This window comes from Aethalodelphis obliquidens, unplaced genomic scaffold (genome assembly GCF_003676395.1).
Source record: "Aethalodelphis obliquidens isolate GAN/ISIS:26980383/991018 unplaced genomic scaffold, ASM367639v1 scaffold58, whole genome shotgun sequence".
NCBI classification, from domain to species: domain Eukaryota; kingdom Metazoa; phylum Chordata; class Mammalia; order Artiodactyla; family Delphinidae; genus Aethalodelphis; species Aethalodelphis obliquidens.
Window position 1 is genome coordinate 11,317,480 of NW_020838002.1, and position 20,874 is coordinate 11,338,353.

Here is a 20,874-nt window from a genome sequence, read left to right on the forward strand (position 1 = left end):
CAGGGAAGCCCTCTGCAGAAGTTAATACCAGAGATTTTGCCCCACATTGTTTCTGAGAACACACAACCTAATTATCTTTCCCATTACTGCCAGTACTTCCTGCCCTTGTATAGATTAAGAGGCAGCAAGGTGTGGAGGTCTCCAGGGTGCTCAGCAGTGCAGATGCTCTCCAGTGATAACAACCTCTCTGTGTCATAGTCACTCTGATTCTCTTATCATTATGATTAGTGTGCTGCATTCTTAGCTTTCCAGTTTGCTTCCTGTCATTGGTAAGTTAGTCATATGAGGTTAGGAATAATGTTCTTCCATTTTACTTCTTGTAAAAAAAAAAATGCAGAAAACTTAGAGATCTTTATATTCTTTACTTTCTCTGTAGTAATGGAACGGCGGTATCCCAAGGAAGTCCAAGACCTTTATGAAACAATGAGGCGATTTGCAAGGATAGTGGGGCCAGTGGAACATGACAAGTTCATTGAAAGCCATGCATGTAGGTGGTTTTTTAACCTTGAGCAAATATATGTGTGTGTGTTTTTATATAAATAGTAGAGATAGTGGTGTGTTTTATGTGAAGTTCTGTAAATAAATAAGTGGATTTTTTTGTATTGCTTCCACTTTATTACTATGAGATTAATTTGGGACTTTGGGGGTGGGAGAAAAGAGCTTAAAAAGCCTAGTGGCTTGTTTTCCCCTCAGATAAACAATAGTTTAGTAGTTTTTCCCCCTTTTTATTATGGGAGTTTTCAAATACATGCAAAAATAGAGATCATAGTATAATGAACCCCATGTGTCCATCACCCAACTTCAGCAGTTATCAACACATGGCCAATCCAGTTTCATCTTTACCACCCACTCCCCTCCCATCCTCAACTGGATTATTTTGAAGCAAATCATATTATTATTATTATTATTATTTTGCGGTACGTGGGCCTCTCACTGTTGCGGCCTCTCCCATTGAGGAGCACAGGCTCCGGATGCGCAGGCTCAGCGGCCATGGCTCACGGGCCCAGCTGCTCCGCGGCATGTGGGATCTTCCTGGACCAGGGCACGAACCCGTGTCCCCTGCATTGACAGGCAGAGTCTCAACCACTGCGCCACCAGGGAAGCCCTTGAAGCAAATCATATTATTTTGTTCATAATTATTTTAGTATTAAAACTAGTTTTTTAAGTGGGGACAGAGTTGGACGACTCATCAAGATAGTATATAGTACTTCCATCATTTTCTTGCCTTTTTCCCTGAGAGAGCTCTATCTAGTTACCATTTGATTTCTCACTGTAAAAAATTGAAGTTGTTAAGGCAGTAAGGCCTAGACTATAAAACAATCTGGACTGGGGGGCTAAGTCTATACCTTTACTCATGAGAGTCAGGTGTTTGACCCCCAAGTTTAGTTCTGGAAGGGTACTTCATGAAGGCTCTTATCGTGTACCCATCATGCAGACATCTCTTGCCTGACACTGTAGGCGTGTATCTGAGCCAGGTTGGTTGTCCTCACCAGACACCCTGTTTGGTTGGCATTCTTTGTGTGATTTATCCTTCACTTCCCGTCCCAGTTTGTGCCATCCCTGGTTTATGTGTCACTCCAAAGAACAACACCCCATGGGTTGTCCAGGTTCTTCCTTCATCCTCTGTTTCAAAGCACCCAAATTTGAATGTTCTATCACATAATAACCCAAGCGGTGCAACCTGATCTATGTGCTCAGAGGAGGCAGAAATCTTTGATTTATGGAAAACACAATGCTCTTTTGTTCCTATAGGAGAAAAGCTGTAAAGAAACTATCCAGGACTTGAAGCCCAGAGCTTTTGTCCTTCCCTTGCAAAAGGGCCACATCAAGTAATACCAGAGACAGGTTTCATAAAAGAATTTGGTTTTGTGACTAGAGCTTTTAACAGAGAATAAATAGAGCAGGGAAACTTGGTGGTTTAAAAAAATTATATTCATTACTTCTGTAGCTAAATGAATTCAACCAGTTCACTATAAGTTTTCTAGGAAGCAGCTGGAGACAGAAGCCAAAAGACAGCTGGAGTACATTTTTGTCAGCTTTTGGGTAAAATTTCTAATGAGATATTAGCAACAATTAGGATTCCCCAAATGGAATTACCCAGTCTTTTATAGAAGGCAGAATTACTGAAAATATTCAACAGTAAAAGTGCTCATTAATGTTGATTTTGCTTTTCCAATTTTTCTCCTTTGTTGTTTTCGGGGGGATAAACAGTGGAATTCGAACTCCGAAGGGAAATCAAGAGGCTCCAGGAATACAGGACAGCAGGCATTACCAATTTTTGTAGTAAGTATGCTTAAGCTACACGCTAAATCAGAGGGCACGTCTTCCAAGCACATAGAGGGTGTCTCTGTTTGAGGTGCCATGGAGTTTTTTTTTTTAAACAAGCTTTCACATTTCAGAATGAGTTTTCAATCTTTCCCATAAAGTTTCACCTATTTAATCCTTATAAACTACCATTATATGGATTATCTGAGGTGAAATAAAAGTTATGACACAGAGAAAAGAGAGATGCTGTTTTAGATTTAGGATTCCGTTGTGGCCTCTGAAAAAAAGGATTTTGTATTCCAGTTTTTAGCCTCAGCCTTTTTAAATTTAGTGATGCATAGTCTGATCATTCTTATTAAGGGAGCTTCAACTGGTTCTAGGCGCTTGCATCCCAGTTACTTGAGGTAGTGATAATTATATTCATAGCAGTAACAGTTTACCATGCACCAGGCCCTACCCTGTGCACTTCACCTGGATCGTGTCATTTAATTCTTGTAACAAACTTATTGTTATTTTCATTTAATGGAGAGACTAAAGTTTAAAGTGATTAAGGAGCTAGTTGTAGTAGAGCCAGGTCATAAGGGAAGGTAGTGTGTGTTAGTAGTTAAGAGCTGAGGTCTAGACTTGGACAGCTTGAGTTTGAATTCTGGCTGTTCTTTCACCAGATCTATAATTCTGTTCATTTCAATTTTCCAAGTCTCTTAGAGTTAGTATGAAGATTAAATTAGAGGGACTTCCCTGGTGGTCCAGCGGTTAAGACTCCGCGCTCCTAATGCAGGGCACCCGGGTTCGATTCCAGGTCAGGGAACTAGATCCCACATGCCACAACTAAAGATCCCGCGTGCCGCAACTAAGACCCGGTACAGCCAAACAAATAAATTAAATAATTTTTTTTTTTTTTAAAAGATTAAGTTAGAGATAATGCATGAAAACATAGCACAGTACCTGGCACACAGTAAATCCTCAGTAAATGGCAGCTTCTGTCATTTTGTTGTTATTGTTGGAATGATCTTCGGCATTTCCTCCTCCTTGCTGTTGGTTGAAAGCTATCACCCACTGCTCACAAGAAGTAGCCCTGTGGGTATAAGTTCAGCCTACTGTAATGGCTCTTTATTTCTAACAATGGAAACAGTTTACAAAATGAAATTTTATGTGGGGCACTAATCCATAAATAAGATAAAAGTAGGACTACTTTGGTTGAAGTCTGATGGTTCAGGTCATGTGTGGAGCACAGGACCACTGGTATGTGCTGGTGCCCTTGCTCTTCTCCGTAATCCCTAAGATATTTTCATGGTATCCTGGGCCTCTGTGGAACACTGTTTGAAACCCACTGGTGTGATATTTTGGATCCTATATACATTTGTAACATGTAGAAAACACTATGCAACTGTTTATCAAGATGCATATAAAGGCTTGGGTTACCTGATACTGGTTGCCTCTGGGAAAGAGGGGAAAGGAATGGTACTGGTCAATGAGGATTTATTTTTATTTGTAATTCTAACTGGTTTTTAAGGAAGAGTGTATGTGTATAGCACTTGTGTGACTTGGAAAAATATATGGATAGAAAAATACAGAACAGGAAGTAAATATGACAGTGTTAAAAGTTACTTTTAGGGGATGGAAATATGAGGGACTCCTTGTAATTTTCTGTTTTGGGGATTTTTCCCCAAAATGTGTTAAAGGTAGAAAAGGAATAAAAATATTTTTATTTCTTGTCAAAAAAGGGATTTCAAACTAGGGGAAATGACTTTGCTCTTAGAAAAATGTGGAAGCAGTTTTGCAAAGGAAATTTAAAAATGACTGGGAATTCCCTGGTGGTCCAGTGGTTAGGACTCGGCGCTTTCACTGCGTGGGCCTGGAGTTCAGTCCCTGGTTGGGGAACTAAGATCCCACAAGCCTTGCGGCACGGCCAAAAAAATTTTTAAATTAAAGGTTAAAAAAGATGAAGTTTGCTGATGAGTGAGGAAACCCTTCGGTTAGTTCTGCTGCATTGTCATTGTAGTCACAGTGTTTTTTAATACCTCCAGGTGCCAGAACCTATGATCACCTCAAGAAGACTCGAGAAGAGGAACGCCTCAAACGCACTATGCTCTCGGAGGTTCTCCAGTACATCCAGGACAGTAGCGCCTGCCAGCAGTGGCTCCGCCGGCAGGCTGACATGTGAGGAATTACTCCAGGGGGAAGGAGCAACCTCTTGGAGAATTTGGCCTTTACCTGTATTTTCAGAGAATTCTGTGGGCACCCTATCCTACATGGCAGGGCAGTAATAATTGGGTGACTAGAAGAATTCAGAAAATTTTAGCAGGCAGTCTCAGAAACAGTACCACACTGGGCTTCCCTGGTGGCGCAGTGGTTGAGAGTCCGCCTGCCGATGCAGGGGACGCGGATTCGTGCCCCGGTCCGGGAAGATCCCACTTGCCGCGGAGCGGCTGGGCCCGTGAGCCATGGCCGCTGAGCCTGCGCCTTCGGAGCCTGTGCTCCACAATGGGAGAGGCCACAACAGTGAGAGGCCTGCGTACTGCAAAAAAAAAAAAAAAAAAGAAACAGTACCATACTGACAGTTTTGAGAAACATAACTGGCCTCCTAGAATCCTACTTTGCTACTTTGACCTTATTTTTTTTAATTAGTAAATTCCCCCCCCATGCTTTCTTTCTCCCTCTGTTTCTATTGGTATGATTTTCATTGGAGAATCATGTTCCTCTCCTTTCCCCATGAATGGTCTTTGTGATGTGCCAGGCCAAGAACTCTTCTTAACAAATCCAAGCAGTTTCCTTCTCTGGAACAGATTTCCTTTCCTAGGTAGTACAGTTGGGACATCCTGTAAAACATAACACAGTCTGTCGCATTACTTCTCTTCAAAGTAACTGACCTGATAAGTGTCACCCAGTCTCACATGGGCTTTTGGAAATGGCTTTCTTTGATGTGATGTAAGTTTAAATTCCTCTTCTTCTTTGTAGTGATTCTGGCCTGAGTCCTTCCGTACCAATGGCTTCGAATTCAGGTAATTATTTTTTAGGCTGGAGAGGTCTTGATTGTGAAGTTTTCATTCTAGGGGTTATGGTAACCCAGCAATCCCTTCAGCTGTGTGGGAGCTGGGTGCTTCGGCAGAGGAATGATAATTAAGTGTTATCCCAATTTATAAACATAAGCAAGTTTTTAGAATATTCATGGCCAAACAGGACTTTCCTCAGGTTTGGAGTACAAAGACAGGGGAAGAAAGAACTCCAGACAGGTGTTTTCTCTATTTTACCAATGTTCATGGGCAGTTAGTTTACTATGACGCTGTCTACCACAAACTTTGAGATTTGTCTCATAGGGGATAATTAGAGGCTTTGTATCCTATATGAGCAAAGAAACGTGTTACTTGCCAGAAAAGCAAGACTTTCTTTATAAGTTGGAGACTTCAGGTATTTCTATTTCTTATCTCTTTGGGTATTTCGTCTTTTGAGGTTAGTTTACAGAGTAAGATTAAGCCATATGCTATCTGGTAATCCTTGGTTCTTGGTAATCAGTGAATGGTAGTTTGGGGTGGTATTAGCTGTAGAACTGTGGTCCAAGATCATGGTGTTTCTTTGCCTGTTTTCTTGGTTATCATTCACCCCTGCTCCATATGGTAGAGTAGCCACTTCCCCTGGTCAGAACATACAGGCTGCTCCACTGATTACAGATTGGACTTGGCAAAAAGGTGACCCACTTGCAGTTTTACCATTTTTTGGAAGCTTGGAACAACAGACCTTGTGATCCCATTCATAATCTCTCAGATTCAGGATCTAGACAGGGCTCAGAAAAGGCGACTTCATGGATGATAATTTTTTTTCATTTATTCCTTTGTTTCAAGTAATAATTTCTTAATATTTAAAGGAGAAAAGAGTGTCTTTTAGGGAATAGCCAAGACAGTTAAATCCAAGTTTTTAAGTTTCTTACATCCAACCCCTCCCCAATCTAAATACAGAAATACAAATAACTTAATATTGGCTAATTAAAATGAATGAATGGACGTGACCAAGCTCCTCTGGTATTTGTGTTTTCTGAACCATTCACACTTGCTCTTTGCTGCGTCCTAGGTGGGCATTTGCCTTCCTCACGCCCTGTGTTTAGGTTGAGGCGACCCCTTCCTCCTCTTCACGCTCTGAGTTGCTCCTGAAGTAGTGCAGAGCTGGAAGCCTGGATCCCTGATCGTAACCCAGCCTCTGGGAACTTTGCCGAGGCAGCAAATGATCATAGTCTCCCTTTTTGAGCATTTAGGGTATGGCTAGGCCTGTCAGTTATGGAGAAGTCCTCATCCCCTTTGTTGATATTACAGAGAAGTCTGTTTTGCAGTACAGCAGGCTGCAACAGTCCATCCCCTTTCTCTCCACCACCTAAACCGGCAACCCCCATGAAATGTAACGTATTGCCCTGAATTTTCTTTTGTTTAACGCAGTCCATTCATTCAAGTATACATTCAAAACAAAACCAAAAGGTTTTGCACATCAGGCTTCCTATCCTGGGCGGTGACCTCATGCTTGGGTTTCTTTCTCAGGTTTGTGAGTTCACCTCAGCCTCTACTTTGCCATATAGTGGCTCATTCCTCTGTTCAGATCTTTCAGGTAAACAGGGCTACTTTGGAAGGAACAGATATTCCCTCACATAATAAATAAGGGCCTCTTGCTGGCCTGACACTCTGCCTTTGATCTCAAGGCGAATGGTACGTGGTTAATTACCATGTTTGCCTTGCACTGCCGGCAGAGTGGCAAGGGTTAGGAAATGTCTCTCGCGCAGAGTTGTTATTTCCATTCATCAGCTGTCACGGCAGGCAGCGTATGACCTTTCTTAACTGGACGACATCTGGGCTGTAGATTTTAGCATCTCTTACCGGTTTAGGAAGAATAGCCATATTTGACACTGAGGTATGTGTGATTATATGTGTATCTTATCAGAGCAGAGGGCACATGGCTTACCGTTTTTATTTTCAAGTGAACATTGGGATACCTGTGTTGCCAGACAAACTGAGGCCTGAGGAGTATATATACAGCTATGTATAGTAATCTTGTACCTAACTGGCCTGACTGTGGTGAACTTTGTTATACACTTTACACCTGAGGGACTGTCACTTTTACGAAATATATGCCTTTTTCTGTCTATATCTGTAGGTAGACGAAGTGCACCGCCCTTGAACCTCACTGGCCTCCCTGGCACAGAGAAGTTGAACGAAAAAGAAAAGGAGGTAACAAAAAGAAGGGGAGCTGGTTAGAAGAAAGAGAGTAGGGGCTGGTTATTCACTGAGTTGTCATTAAAAACATGTTATAGGATCAAACCCGTTTTGCTCTGTTCATGTCACACATGTGCATGTAACAGCTCTAGTCCATCCCAGAGGCCTAGGTGCTAAAGAGCTGACCTCAGCAGGTCCTTATCACCCAGCCACCATTCATCTCCTGAGAGAAGAACATATGAGATGTAAATCTAAATAATAGCAACTATCATTTATTGAGCATTTACCATGTACTAGATACTGTACTGTGCTTTATGTCAGTGAATTTAATTTTTTTCAAACTTAAAATAACTGGTATATGAAAATGATTATTTCCTATTAGAGTGGGCATTTTCAGAAGTTCTGCTGTTATTCCAACAATATGACCATCACTTAAAAGATTTTTGAATTGTCTGCATAGTATGTGTATAAGCATAAAAGAGGAATTCATCATCATATGTAGTCACACATTAATTTTGATTAAAAAAGCCATGACCTACTTTTCTTTTACATTATAATCACCGGATGTGTCTTCTTCATATTACTTTTGGCCGTTTCTAAACTTTAAATCCAGCCTCAAAACGGTCATCATCAAGCGTTTTCAAAAGAATGTGCCGCAACTCTCAAGTCCATTCCAAGAGAGGATCCTCTTTCGTTCCTCGTGTGCTCCTTTTACGGTTCCCAAGATCAGTGTCTTCAGCTGCCACTCTGTATCAGTAATTCAGGTCAGACAGTAAGGAAAAGTCATGGAGTAGGCGCTAGTATTAGTCTTCTATTTTACCCAGTAGGAACAGTAAAGGTTAGTTTGGGAGTAGAAGGAGGTGTATGTTATATCCAAGTACTGCTGAAGAAGTATTGCCATTCTGAATCAAGGGTGGAATGGCCTGGAGTTTCAAGCAGTTTTTAGCCTTACCCACAAAGTGGTAACCTCAGGCTGTTCATTTCTGGATAGTGGCAGGTGAACTGGAATCGAGCCAGGTTTCTAGATTTTTAGCAGTTAAAGCGACCTCTTAGCAAGGTCTCTATATCTCTTCTCCCTCCAGAGTAGGAAATGTAATCACAAAATCAGGGACTAAAGATTTATGCCGATACTAAAAATAATGCAATTCATACTTGGGAACCCAAGTATCAGCAGCCTCAACCGCACGGTGCCCTGTGGCTCCTCCCTGACTGGCTGAGCTGGAAGGTGCCGGGCCTCTACTCCACACCGCTCCTCAGCACACAGACTTGTATCCCTGACAAACCCAGGTGAGCCAGCCGGTAGGTGCTGGAGCTCTCCCGGCATCACACTCTGCCTTTTTCTGTCTGTCTTTAGAGAGTATTCTCTCCAAAGAAAAGACAAACTGGAATGTGATCTAGCCACCAGCAGCTCCTATAAATAGTTAGAGGTTGATGTCACTCTTTAAATTTTATTTTGGCTATACCTGCTGGATTAAATTATGAGAATGACAGATGTTAATGTTTATTAAATTTGCCATGTCTTGCAGCTCTGTCAGATGGTGAGATTGGTCCCAGGAGCCTATTTAGAATACAAATCTGCTCTATTGAACGAATGTAACAAGCAAGGAGGCTTGAGACTGGCACAGGCAAGAGCACTCATCAAGATAGACGTGAACAAAACCCGGAAAATCTATGATTTCCTCATCCGAGAAGGATACATCACTAAAGCCTGAGGCTCTCCGGGCCTGGTGGGCCAAAGGACAGTACGGGCATTGTGGAGTTTTGTTTTTGAGCTGAATTCTCCTTGTAAAAAGAGGGGAAGAACAAAGGAAACCTTAAGTTGTATTAACGTCTACTTTCTTCTCCACCCTGCTTTAAAATACTCCTGTTGTTGGTATTGTGCTGCAGAGTTATGTGCTAGATAAGCTATTATTAATTGTGTGTGGGCATTCATTCCTAACACCTCTTGTAACTAAAACAAGAACCATAGTACCTCACATCACAGTGTTGGTAGAAATAGAACTAAACCAGTCTTTAGTCCCAGGAGTCCAGCTCAGATCCTTGTACTTACTTGGGAGGTTGGTTTTCTGATTATCTGTTTTGCCTTCAAACATTACAGATTTAAAATAAAGAGGTTATAGAGAGAGAAAGCTTTCTCTTTCTGTCTGAGGATTCTTTTAAGCTGACAACTTATGTTTATGAGCAAAGAGAAGGAAAATCTCCCCATGATGGTCTTGTCCCAAACTGCATCTTCAACGTTAATGTCTGGCTTTGTAAGTTGAAGTCTGGCTGTCTAATCTGCAGTAGACTTTTGAGGAGGTGGCACTGGATATAAAATGTCTCTTATTTTTAGAATTAATGGATTAAAAATGTTTTGCTACTTACTTTGTGGGTGTGTCAAATATTCTGGTAACTAAAGCGCACTTAGGGGGTTGGATGCGCGCCTCATCACGCTGCACTGTCTCTGCTAGCATGTGTGTCCTGGGCTCACCCTGTTCTAACCCTTGGCTTCCCTGGATACCAGACCCCTGAGGATGGAGGTGATGCAATTAACCTCAGTGTTGCTTAGATTAAGACCTGAACCCTAATTTCTCAATGGTGAAAGGCTAGCCTACAATAAGAGCTACTTGTAAAACAAAAGGAAAGCCTTTTCATATATGGAACTCACTAGATATGAGGATGAGTGACCCCACCACATCTGAAACTTGGTCCTCAAATCTTTCTGCACAATAAGAAGCCAAACTCAGAGTCAGGGTTTTTCCCTTTTCTGTTAGAAGCAAAGTTATATAGAAATACTTCAGAATCTGCACAAATTACCTCCAGTAGCTGACTGATTTCTTTAATTCTTTCAACATTCAAAATATCTAATTCAAATATTATATGCTTTGTTGGAAGTATCTGCTCAAACTTCTTGACTGCTGAAAATATGCATGCAGTTTGCTAATAGACTTCATCTAGGGGATAACGAATGAAAAGGAAACTCGTAGGATCTGAGGGAAATAGAATAAAGGACTTCAGTGTTTCAAAAGGGCGGCTTGTGGTTTTCTTGATATAGTCCTGTCTCTTAGAAAACGTATCCTACCACCAGCATCACCCTGAGTTGCTTATAAAGGGGTTGCCTCTTATCCTTGGAAGGCAAGTCCTGTTCTAAAAGTGCATTAGACCTCTGTGTCAGGTGATGTCTGCTGTAGTCTGAGGAGTCCTTGATCTTGATTAAGGAAGGCTTCCTGGGAGAGGTGCACTTCTGAGGCAATGATAAGACGGAGATGAGAGAAATAAAATGGCAGATGGAAGTGGGAGACTGTTCCAGACGTAGTAGGTGGAGGGTGATGAGTAAGGAAAACAGTGCCAAGAGATTTAGCTGGCTAGTACACAAGGAGCAGCTGCGGTGCTTAGGGCTGGGAGGATGGCGGATGGCAGGACAGTCTGATAGAAGCCCTGGAACAAGTTGAAGTCTGAAAAACTGACTGGCGAATCAGTAGACTGGATGAAGAAAGTGGCATTGTTGAAAAGAGTGACAGAAAAATAAGGCTATAATTTCAAATGACTGGATTTTAGAAAGGAGGATTACTATGGTTTTGGTAAGCCCAACTTCACAAAATTTAAGACCTAGAATCCTAGTGGGTTTCTCAAAGATCAAGCCATAATTTTGGGTGAGGAGTACTCTTGAAAGGCGTCGTTAGAAAAGCACTTGCTGACGTTTGATGTCGATCACTAGCTTAGTACATTATTTCCTTCCATCTTCTTGTCACCAAAGGAAGGCCCTTCTTGTTACTAAAAATCCAGAGCTAGCAAGGATGTTCCAAAGAAAATTCCATCCTTCCCCTTTTCAACTAGATGGGATTGGCCATAAACCAACTCCACTAATTTAGGTCCTTCTTGGTGCAGATCATCTCAGAAGAAAGAGAGTTTACTCTGAAACTCAACAACAATGAACTATGAAATAAAGACCTTTAACTGCTAGGAACTTTATTACAATTTAAAGATTTCTGCTGGAATTTTTTTTTTTTTTTTTTTTGCGGTATGCGGGCCTCTCACTGCTGTGGCCTCTCCCGTTGCGGAGCACAGGCTCCGGGCGCACAGGCCCAGTGGCCACGGCTCACGGGCCTAGCTGCTCCGCGGCATGTGGGATCTTCCCGGACCGGGGCACGAACCCGTGTCCCCTGCATCGGCAGGCGGACTCTCAACCACTGCGCCACCAGGGAAGCCCTCTGCTGGAATTTTATGCATATCGTCCTCCTCTGTCCTGGTGGGGAATAGAGAACAAATTTCTTTACGTGTAATGACCCTTTCTTGGGCTTCCCTGGTGGCGCAGTGGTTAAGAATCTGCCTACCGATGCAGGGAACACGGGTTTGAGCCGTGGTCCAGGAAGATCCCACGTGCTGTGGAGCAGCTAAGCCCGTGCACCACAGCTACTGAGCCTGAGCCCTAGACCCGCGAGCCACAACTACTGAAGCCCACACGCCTAGAGCCCGTGCTCCGCAACAAGAGAAACCACTGCAGTAAGAAGCCAGCGCTCCGCAACAAAGAGTAGCCCCTGCTCACCACAACTAGAGAAAAGCCCACGTGCAGCAACGAAGACACAATGCAGCCATAAATAAATAAATAAGTAAATAAATTTATAATGATCCTTTCTTGTGCTCAAAGACCTCAACTGTCTCTATTGAGACCAACTATTTATGATTTATCTCTTCTTGGGTTCCAGTTTTCATCCTTTTATCGTTTACAACTCCCCCCACCCTAAACCCCCTTTTTAAATCTGAACTTAGTTAATTAACCAGTCGCTGCTGAGTGATAACAAGTTTCCCAATTTTGAGTATTGAGATCCTCAGCTTGTAGTTAGCGGGAAGGGGGAGAAGACCAATGACATTCATCAATAACAAAGTTCTAGTTGGGAAGTCATTCCAGCTTTAGGAAATATGTAGGTATGTGATAAGAACTAAAATGTCCAGTGTGATAAGTCAGAGGCCCAAACTACAAAGAGAAGCTTGGAAAAACTAATTCATATTTACTCCAAAACACTTCGATGGGTCTCTAGCCAGGAGAGCAGTACTGTGTTCTAAACAGCATTCTGGAATATTGCTCATTCATTTTCTTTTTTTTAACATCCGTATTGGAGTATAATTGCTTTACAATGGTGTGTTTGTTAGTTTCTGCTTTATAACAAAGTGAATCAGCTATACATATACATATATCCCCATATCCCCTCCCTCGTGCGTGTCCCTCCCACCCTCCCTATCCCACCCCTCTATGTGGTCACAAAGCACTAAGCTGATCTCCCTGTGCTATGCGGCTGCTTCCCACTAGCTATCTATTTTACCTTTGGTAGTGTATATATGTCCATGCCACTCTCTCACTTCGTCCCAGCTTCCCCTTCCCCCTCCCTGTGTCCTCAAGTCCATTCTCTACATCTGTGTCTTTATTCCTGTCCTGCCCCTAGGTTCTTCAGAACTTTTTTTTTTTTTTAAGATTCCATATATATGTGTTAGCATACGGTATTTGTTTTTCTCTTTCTGACTTACTTCATTCTGTATGACAGACTCTAGGTCCATCCACCTCACTACAAATAACTCAATTTCGTTTCTTTTTATGGCTGAGTAACATTCCATTGTATATATGTGCCACATCTTCTTTATCCATTCATCCGATGATGGACACAGTTTGCTTCCATCTCCTGGCTATTGTAAATAGAGCTGCAGTGAACACTGTGGTACATGACTCTTTTTGAATTATGGTTTTCTCAGGGTATATGCCCAGTAGTGGGATTGCTGGGTATATGGTAGTTCTATTTGTAGTTTTTTAAGGAACCTCCATACTGTTCTCCATAGTGGCTGTATCAATTTACATTCCCATCAACAGTGCAAGAGGGTTCCCTTTTCTCCACACCCTCTCCAGCATTTATTGTTTGTAGATTTTTTGATGACTTGCCCATTCATTTTTAAAGATGTCTTTATAGATACCTTCTAGATATACACTGTTATTGTTAACACAAAAAGCTTTTCCACAACTTACATGTACCTGGCTTTTTATTTGTTTGAATTTCTATTCCAGAGGTACTGATCTGGAAGCTTTGCTTTCCTTTCCAATGTGTTTAGCCAAATGTGGATAACCTCTCCGATCTGTCAGAAAGGACCATCTCTGGTACAATGGGACACTGCTACGTCTGTGGCCCTGTGTAGAAGAGGTAGTCCAGCTAAGATAAAGAATTTCCCTTCAATCAGGCACAATAACCAGCCCTCTTAGTGAAATGTAAGTGATATTGAGCAGGATCTCAGGGCGCAAGGAGAGTCAGAGCAGCCTGGTTAGAATAGTATTGGTCGTGCTGACAAATACTTGCTTTGGGAGAGAGAACAACAGTGAATAGCACTTAACTAGGGAGTATTTTGGAACCTAAGTATCCACAAAATACGCATTGGCACTGAGTGTTCATTTGTATGCTGCTTTTGAGGGCTAGGGGGTGGGGACAGGTGAATCATTTCTGAGAAACTTGGAAAGCCAGTTTATCTAATGGGAGGGAGTTCTTTTTCTATTCATTGTTTGCCTGCTGCCTTGGCTTCTACCAGTTGAGATGCACTGAGATTAACTGCCGTTTGATTTGAATGACCAGACTTACAAGTTAAGAGACATAGGTATTTAAAGGAAGGATGAATGTCTTGAATCTGACATTAAAATTCCTTTGTCGGGCTTCCCTGGTGGCCCAGTGGTTGAGAGTCCGCCTGCTGATGCAGGGGACACAGGTTCGTGCCCCGGTCCGGGAGGATCCCACATGCCGCGGAGCAGCTGGGCCCGTGAGTCATGGCCGCTGAGCCTGCGCATCCGGAGCCTGTGCTCCGCAACGGGAGAGGCCACAACAGTGAGAGGCCCGCGTACCGCAAAAAAAAAAAAAAAAGAAAATTCCTTTGTCACTAGGAGTTACTTGCTTGGTATGCGTTGTGTGCTGGGCCCCCTTCCCAGTTAAGAGTAAGAATAAGGAAATTGAGATAAGAATGCAGAAAGGGACCATTAAAAGGTTTAAAACCCCAAATCGAAAGCTACAAAAAATTTGATTTGATAGATGCAGCCCTGAATATCGCCGTACCTCCCCTTGCCTTTGAAAGCCCTAGTTAACCTTTGCCAGCCCAGATTTGTGTCTTTCAGGACTGGAGAGTTAAGTCTGATGCACTTATTTTCTACTTTGGAGCACAGGGGATGGATTTCTATGGCACCAAACTAATCATTTGGTTGAATTAATCTCACGTTCTTAACCAAGCCACACTTTTTTTTCAGCTTTCTCTGGTCTCCCCAGAGGTCTTATGTGGCAGAAAGCTTCCAGGTAGCTTGCTAATAATCTTGCCTTGGTCCAGAGTTATGTGGAACAGAAGTAGCATCTTAGGAAGTGTGGAAAGGAGAAGACCTCACAATTGTTTTAAGAAACCAACACTTTATTAATCAAAGCAAAAACGCTGAAATCACACTTCAGTGAACTGACAGCCAAGTGCCAACTCATGACACTTCCAATGCACCTCTCCTTCCCAGAGAGCTGTCTGCCAAGTACACTCCCTTTATCTGAATTGCTGGCAGTGACCTCTTTTCTCCCATTAAATGATAGCTAACGATTTGGATCCCCCGCCCCTACCCTCCCCATTATCATGACATAAAATATATATTATTTTAAGAAATAAAAAAATAATGGGACCTGCACTGTGAAGCTTAATTTTAATGTTCCCCTACAATATACCCTATCAGAAAACTGACTTTGAGTTGAGCCTGTCTGATGTTTTTACTTCGGTTTCCAATCTTAGGATGTTGTCTAAGATGAAGAAGGCAATTTTCAGGGTAATTTAATAGCTTTTCCCCAAAAATTATTGAAAAAGGGTGAAAAGTTCCAAAGTGCCATGAAGACACGAGCTCCCAAGTACCAGGAGCCTCAGAGATGGGGGGGGGGGGACTGATAGGAACTTTCAGTAAAGGAAGAGAGGGCAGCAGTGTCCCAGCCCTTACCCCATGGGAACTTGCTTTGCTTTGGAGAGGTGGAACAGTTTTCCCACACAGTATCTTGTCTGGAGCCTCTTTTTAAGTAAAGTCAAGCTGCAGCAGAAAAAGCCACTCTACTGGGGCAGGAGCCAGAACCCTTATTTTTTGTCTAGAGGATGACACCTTGATATATTTTTACCAAAGGGCACTTATCTAAGCTCTAGCCACAGGGAGGTGACAGCAATATCAACCTTACCTGGCTGCCCCTGCCCCAACAAGAAGATCTTTGCCTTGTTTGGGGTGTGCATAGTTTCAGATTCAAGACACCTGTCAGAGCTAAGTGAGCACAGGTTTAACTTCAATGATGCAAAGCAAAACGCTTTTGAGAGCAAAATCTCCCAGGAGTGCCTCCGCCCCCAGCAACTGCGGAAAAGAAGGCGTTGGTGGGAGAGAAGGGTGGCTATAGACGTCATTACATCTTCCAGATCCCAGCTGTGACCTGGCTCAGAGTTTTACAGTTAAAAATAACCGTGGCTTAGAGTTGGGGGGAAAAAAGTAAACTGTTTCATCTCCATGGAAACTGGGGGCGGGGGAAGGCAAACCATGGATTTCCAGCAGATGCGGCAAGAGGGGGCGGATGTAGGGGCTGGGAGCTTAGAGGCCCTCTGTTGAGAGGAGGTACCCCTGATTAGCATCCAGGATGTAGCTAGACATTTTCCAGGGCTCTGGAGACACGCGGCAGGGGATATGTTTGCAACAATGTGTACATTTTGGGTGGGTGAAGACTTATTTGAGGCTTACAACTTCCTGTAACACAGATTTGCTACTATTTGGCAAAGCAGAGAGCAGATGAGCAGCACTGTAGGTTAGATGTTGCCTCCTAACCAATCTGGGAAACTGCTACACACCCTACGCCTCACCTTCCATTCTTTCATTTGCATAGTCAGAGGCTTGACATCAGAATATTATAACAGTTTATAACTAGAGGGGCGGTCTTCAGGCTCTTGGGCTGATATGGACATCTACTTCCTTTTAGTGGGACCAGGTTTTTTCTCTTTGGTGTTGTAGGAGATTATGCAAAGTGGCATTAATTACCTAGAAAGTCCTTAAAGTTATGTCTCTTACCATTTCATTATTGTTTATTACCAGAGGTTACTAACTCTTGGGGGGAAATATTTTAATTTTTCATTTCCCCATTCTTTAAAGGTTTCTTTTAAAACAATTTTTTCCTCAAGAAATACATGAATATATTCTAGTTTTTAAAAAAATTTGAACCCCTCTCTTTTCCTTTTTAAATAAAGGGTGTATATGCTTTCTTGTTTACCTGCCTGGTGTACTGGAAAGACCTAAGTGCTAATCCTTGTTCTGCTATTAATAATGATACAGCCTCGGGCAAGTTTTTTAACCCCTCATATCTGAACTGTGGTTGATAAAACCTACCTGACTGGGTTTGATGAAGATAAATGGGATAAGGTATATATTACACCTGACACCTCCCTTCCCTTCCCTTCCCTTCTCATTGAGCCTTTGGTATTTTCATTTAACTCCAGCCAGGTCTGAACAAGCCCTTGATTTTCCATGGTAAATGGTACATTCACACCATGATAAAGTCTCACAGAGGGACACTAAGTTCTGAAGGACACAGAGCAAATGTTAAAATAGGCACAGGTGCATTTTTCATGGATGTTGTTGTTTATATTGGAATCTTCATCACTGTGCATCATTGCCACAGCCCCAGGGTTGAATTAAGGGCAGAAAATTTCAGACAGATAGATATTAAATGACCTAGTCATCCTAGATATGTTGTAATATTCCCTTATATAAGCCTAGCTCAAGAAGCTTGAACTCAGGTTACAAAACTGTAGGCACACTATGATTGTAATTGTGTAAAGAAAACTAAAAAAAATCATGCATAGAAAAAAAAAGAAAAAGGTGCTAATTTTTGTTTCGTTAAGTAGTAAAATTAGGGGTGATGCTTTCTCTCTCTCCTGTTTTGTTTTGTTTTGTAATGTGACTTTTTTTATTAATGGAAAAATAAATTACATGAGAACTATTAAAACTCTACAGATAGGACTTCCCTGGTGGCACAGTGGTTAAGAATCCGCCTGTCAATGCAGGGGACACGGGTTTGAGCCCTGGTCCAAGGAGATCCCACATGCCACAGAGCAACTAAGCCCGTGCGCCACAACTACTGAGCCTGTGCTCTAGAGCCTGCGAGCCACAACTGCTGAAGCCTGTGCACCTAGAGCCTGTGCGCCACAGCAAAGAGAAGCCACCGCAATGAGAAGCTGGCGCATCACAACGAAGAGTAGCCCCCGCTCGCCACAACTAGAGAAAGCCCGCAAGCAGCAACAAAGATCCAATGCAGCCAAAAAGTAAATAAATAAATAAATAAAATAAAGTAAAACTCTACAAATAAAAGTTTAAAGTATTTTACAATTAATAATATCTAGTTAATCCTCATGATAGCTATATAAGGTGTTATCTTATGTCTTATAAAATAGTGCAAGCATTAGGCAAGCTTGAATAGTAGATGAAATATGTGTTTGGACTTCTATCCCCGTAGTTCTTTTATCTTTTCCACATTTGTAGAGTTTTCTCCCAGATACCTGGTGTCCACTATCCCTCTTAAACGTGTGAAAGTTTAAGATAGCTTAAAGATTTACTTCTCTGGGGGATTTGCATTTTTGTAGCAATTAATGGCATATACTCTGGAATTACAGGCATTAGCAAGCAGGTGTTCCAGAGCCATGGGACCTGATGGCACCCTGAAATCTAACTTCTGTAGACCCGGGAGCCCTCATCACAGCTGTCTCCCAATTCTAACAGATATATCAAATCTGTTGCCAATTTGTTAACCAGAAGAAATGATGCAAATGGAAGATGCAGCTATTCTTTGAGGGGCTCATCAAGGTCTGATTAGTCTCAGGAGAAGCCATTGCCCAAGCAATTAAGGAGAATATTTTTGGAAAGGCAGACATCAGAAGCTAAGCAGAGTAGAAGTTTCCACCCTCTATTTACTGTGTCTAATCAGATCAGCTCTTATTCTGCACAGAAGCTGCACTGCTCTAAAGCACTGCTTATTTAGACATAGTCAGGAGCACCCACACCTTCTCTGGGCATAGACAAGTCAGACTTTTGTAACAGACGGTCTCTAAGATGTTAATACATCGAAAGCAGTCGACACCTTTAAAGGTACCTATTTACAGTCTAGTAATGTGCTGCCCGGTAAGGTAGCCACTAGCCTCATGTGGCTATTTACATTTAAATGGATTACAATTAATTACAATTTAAAATTCAGTTCCTCAGTCACACAGACCACATTTCAAGAGCTCAGAAGTCACATGAGGGACTTCCCTGGTGATGCAGTGGTTAAGAATCCACCTGCCAATGCAGGGGACACGGGTTCAAGCCCTGGTCTGGGAAGATCCCACGTGCCGTGGAGCAACTAAGCCCGTGCGCCACAACTACTGAAGCCTGCGTGCCTAGAGCCCGTGTTCTGCAACAAGAGAAGCCACCGCAATGAGAAGCACGTGCGCAGCAACGAAGACCCAACGCAGCCAAAATAAATAAACAACAACAACAAAACCCTTAAAAAAAAAGTCACATGAGACTAGTGGCTACTGTGTTGGAAAGTGCACGTATGGATCATTTCCAGCCCCCAAAGTTCTATCAGACAGTGCTGGTTTAGAAGATAACACCTTCAAATTGCATTTTCTTCCTTTGTTTTTTTTTGTAGAGATATCTATAAGCCCACACTTCCACGTTCTGTAAAGGCATAAAGCACCTCCCTACCCACAGGCGTATATGTACAGTCACTATATGATCTTACTGAGTTTAGCACTTCTTCCTACTTTCCTTAATCTCTAGATCTTCACACATACATCACACTCAATACAAACTCTATTTTAGTCCTTCTCCCTCCTCTTCGCTGATGAGGATTTGATTCTTCATGGTAGGCTTAGTTCTAGAATGCGTGAAAATGCCCAGTTCCTTGTCACTAACAAGTGTTGTTCTGGAAACCTGCCTTCTGTGTAACAAATAAGCTTGAATCTGAAGAGGGATGTATCTTTTGTGCTGCTGAGTCATTGAATTGACTGAAGGAAGACTTGGTGGGGGGGGGGGGTCGGGGAGAAACAGAAATAAAGCGGCATACAATCGTTTCTATTAGAGATTTTGCTATTTTGGTATTGGCATGTCAAAAATAAGTCACTAGATAAATTGATGGTGGAGCAATTTGGCGCTGGGAAGATGCCTTTCCCAGGCAAGATTTGAACTCCTAATGTGTTATCCTGAATCAGATTCTGCGTTGTTCTCTCGCAGAAAGATTAATTTTGCTTAATTTTAAAGCTTTGATTCTCTCTTTATGAAGGGAAAAATAAACAAAATCTCTCCATTCTAGGCCTTTTCAACTCCCTTAGGATTATCACTAAAATGGCTTTGATGTTATATTTTTGTCTGGGAAGCAGACAGAACTTTTAGATATTCCTGTACCCACGGGATGACTCGGAATCCGGTTGGAGACCAGAAAGCATGAAAAATCCCCAAAGCTTGTGGTTGAAGATGCGGGGGGATGTGGCGGGGTGGGATATAAACCCAAAGCGCTGTTTTTACTTCCCTCACCAATCCTTCCCCCTAAAACTATGATTACTCGTTTGAGTGTTCAGCTGTTCTGATGCCAATGATTTACAACGATGCGTAGCTGGGGCTAGTGAGCAAAGGGTTGGGCGTGGAGTCGGGACTCTCAGGTGTTAGACTCACTGCAGAGCCTCGAGAAAGTTGTTTACAGGGCAAGATTGTGCTGAAAAAAGTCCGCTTTGCATCTACTCATGTTATAGATGGACAAACCTACATTTAAAAAAAGACCCTCGGGCTTCCCTGGTGGCGCAGTGGTTGGGAGTCCGCCTGCCGATGCAGAGAACGCGGGTTCGTGCCCCGGTCCGGGAAGATCCCACATGCCGCGGAGCGGCTGGGCCCGTGAGCCATGGCCGCTGAGCCTGAGCGTCCGGAGCCTATGCTCCACAACAAGAGAGGCCGCGATAGTGTGAGGCCCGCGCACCGCGGTGAAGAGTGGCCCCTGCTTAACCACAACTAAAGAAAGCCCTCGCACAGAAACGAAGACCCAACACAGCAAAAATAATTAATAAACTCCTACCCCCAACATCTTCTTAAAAAAAAAAAATACCCTCAGCGTGACACAGCAAATAAGCCTTTCACGAATCCATGCGTTCAGCCTGGGCTCCGGAGACCCTACAGTTCTGCCTTGGAGGCATGGGCTGTGGACCTGGTGTTTTGAAACTCAGGTGGCACCTGTGGTTTATGATGGTCTCGGGGCAGGCAGAAGATGGCCATATCTATAGCTACTTCTGAGTCTCAGACAACACAGCTTCCCACAGTCGTTAGAAACTGCCCATACCTGCCCAAGCAAAATTCATCCAACAGTTGCCATGAGATTTATTTCCCCTTCACTCTTTGGTCCCAACT

General features: G+C 42.7%; 1 protein-coding gene across 5 annotated transcripts in view; it reads left to right on the forward strand.

Annotated features, from left to right (window-relative positions):
• TADA2A (transcriptional adaptor 2A) overlaps positions 1 to 9,820 on the forward strand; it is a 47,257-nt gene extending 37,437 nt beyond the window's left edge. For 4 of the 5 annotated variants that reach the window (XM_027087357.1, XM_027087360.1, XM_027087355.1 and 1 more), the window contains 6 exons: positions 377 to 487; positions 2,212 to 2,283; positions 4,293 to 4,425; positions 5,224 to 5,267; positions 7,399 to 7,472; positions 8,984 to 9,820. In XM_027087357.1, coding sequence (XP_026943158.1) covers positions 377 to 487; positions 2,212 to 2,283; positions 4,293 to 4,425; positions 5,224 to 5,267; positions 7,399 to 7,472; positions 8,984 to 9,169 — 620 coding nt within the window. In that variant the 3' untranslated portion in view covers positions 9,170 to 9,820. The remainder of the gene's footprint in view (positions 1 to 376; positions 488 to 2,211; positions 2,284 to 4,292; positions 4,426 to 5,223; positions 5,268 to 7,398; positions 7,473 to 8,983) is intronic. The other variant, XM_027087358.1, reaches the window with a different exon arrangement.
• Positions 9,821 to 20,874: the final 11,054 nt, after the last annotated feature.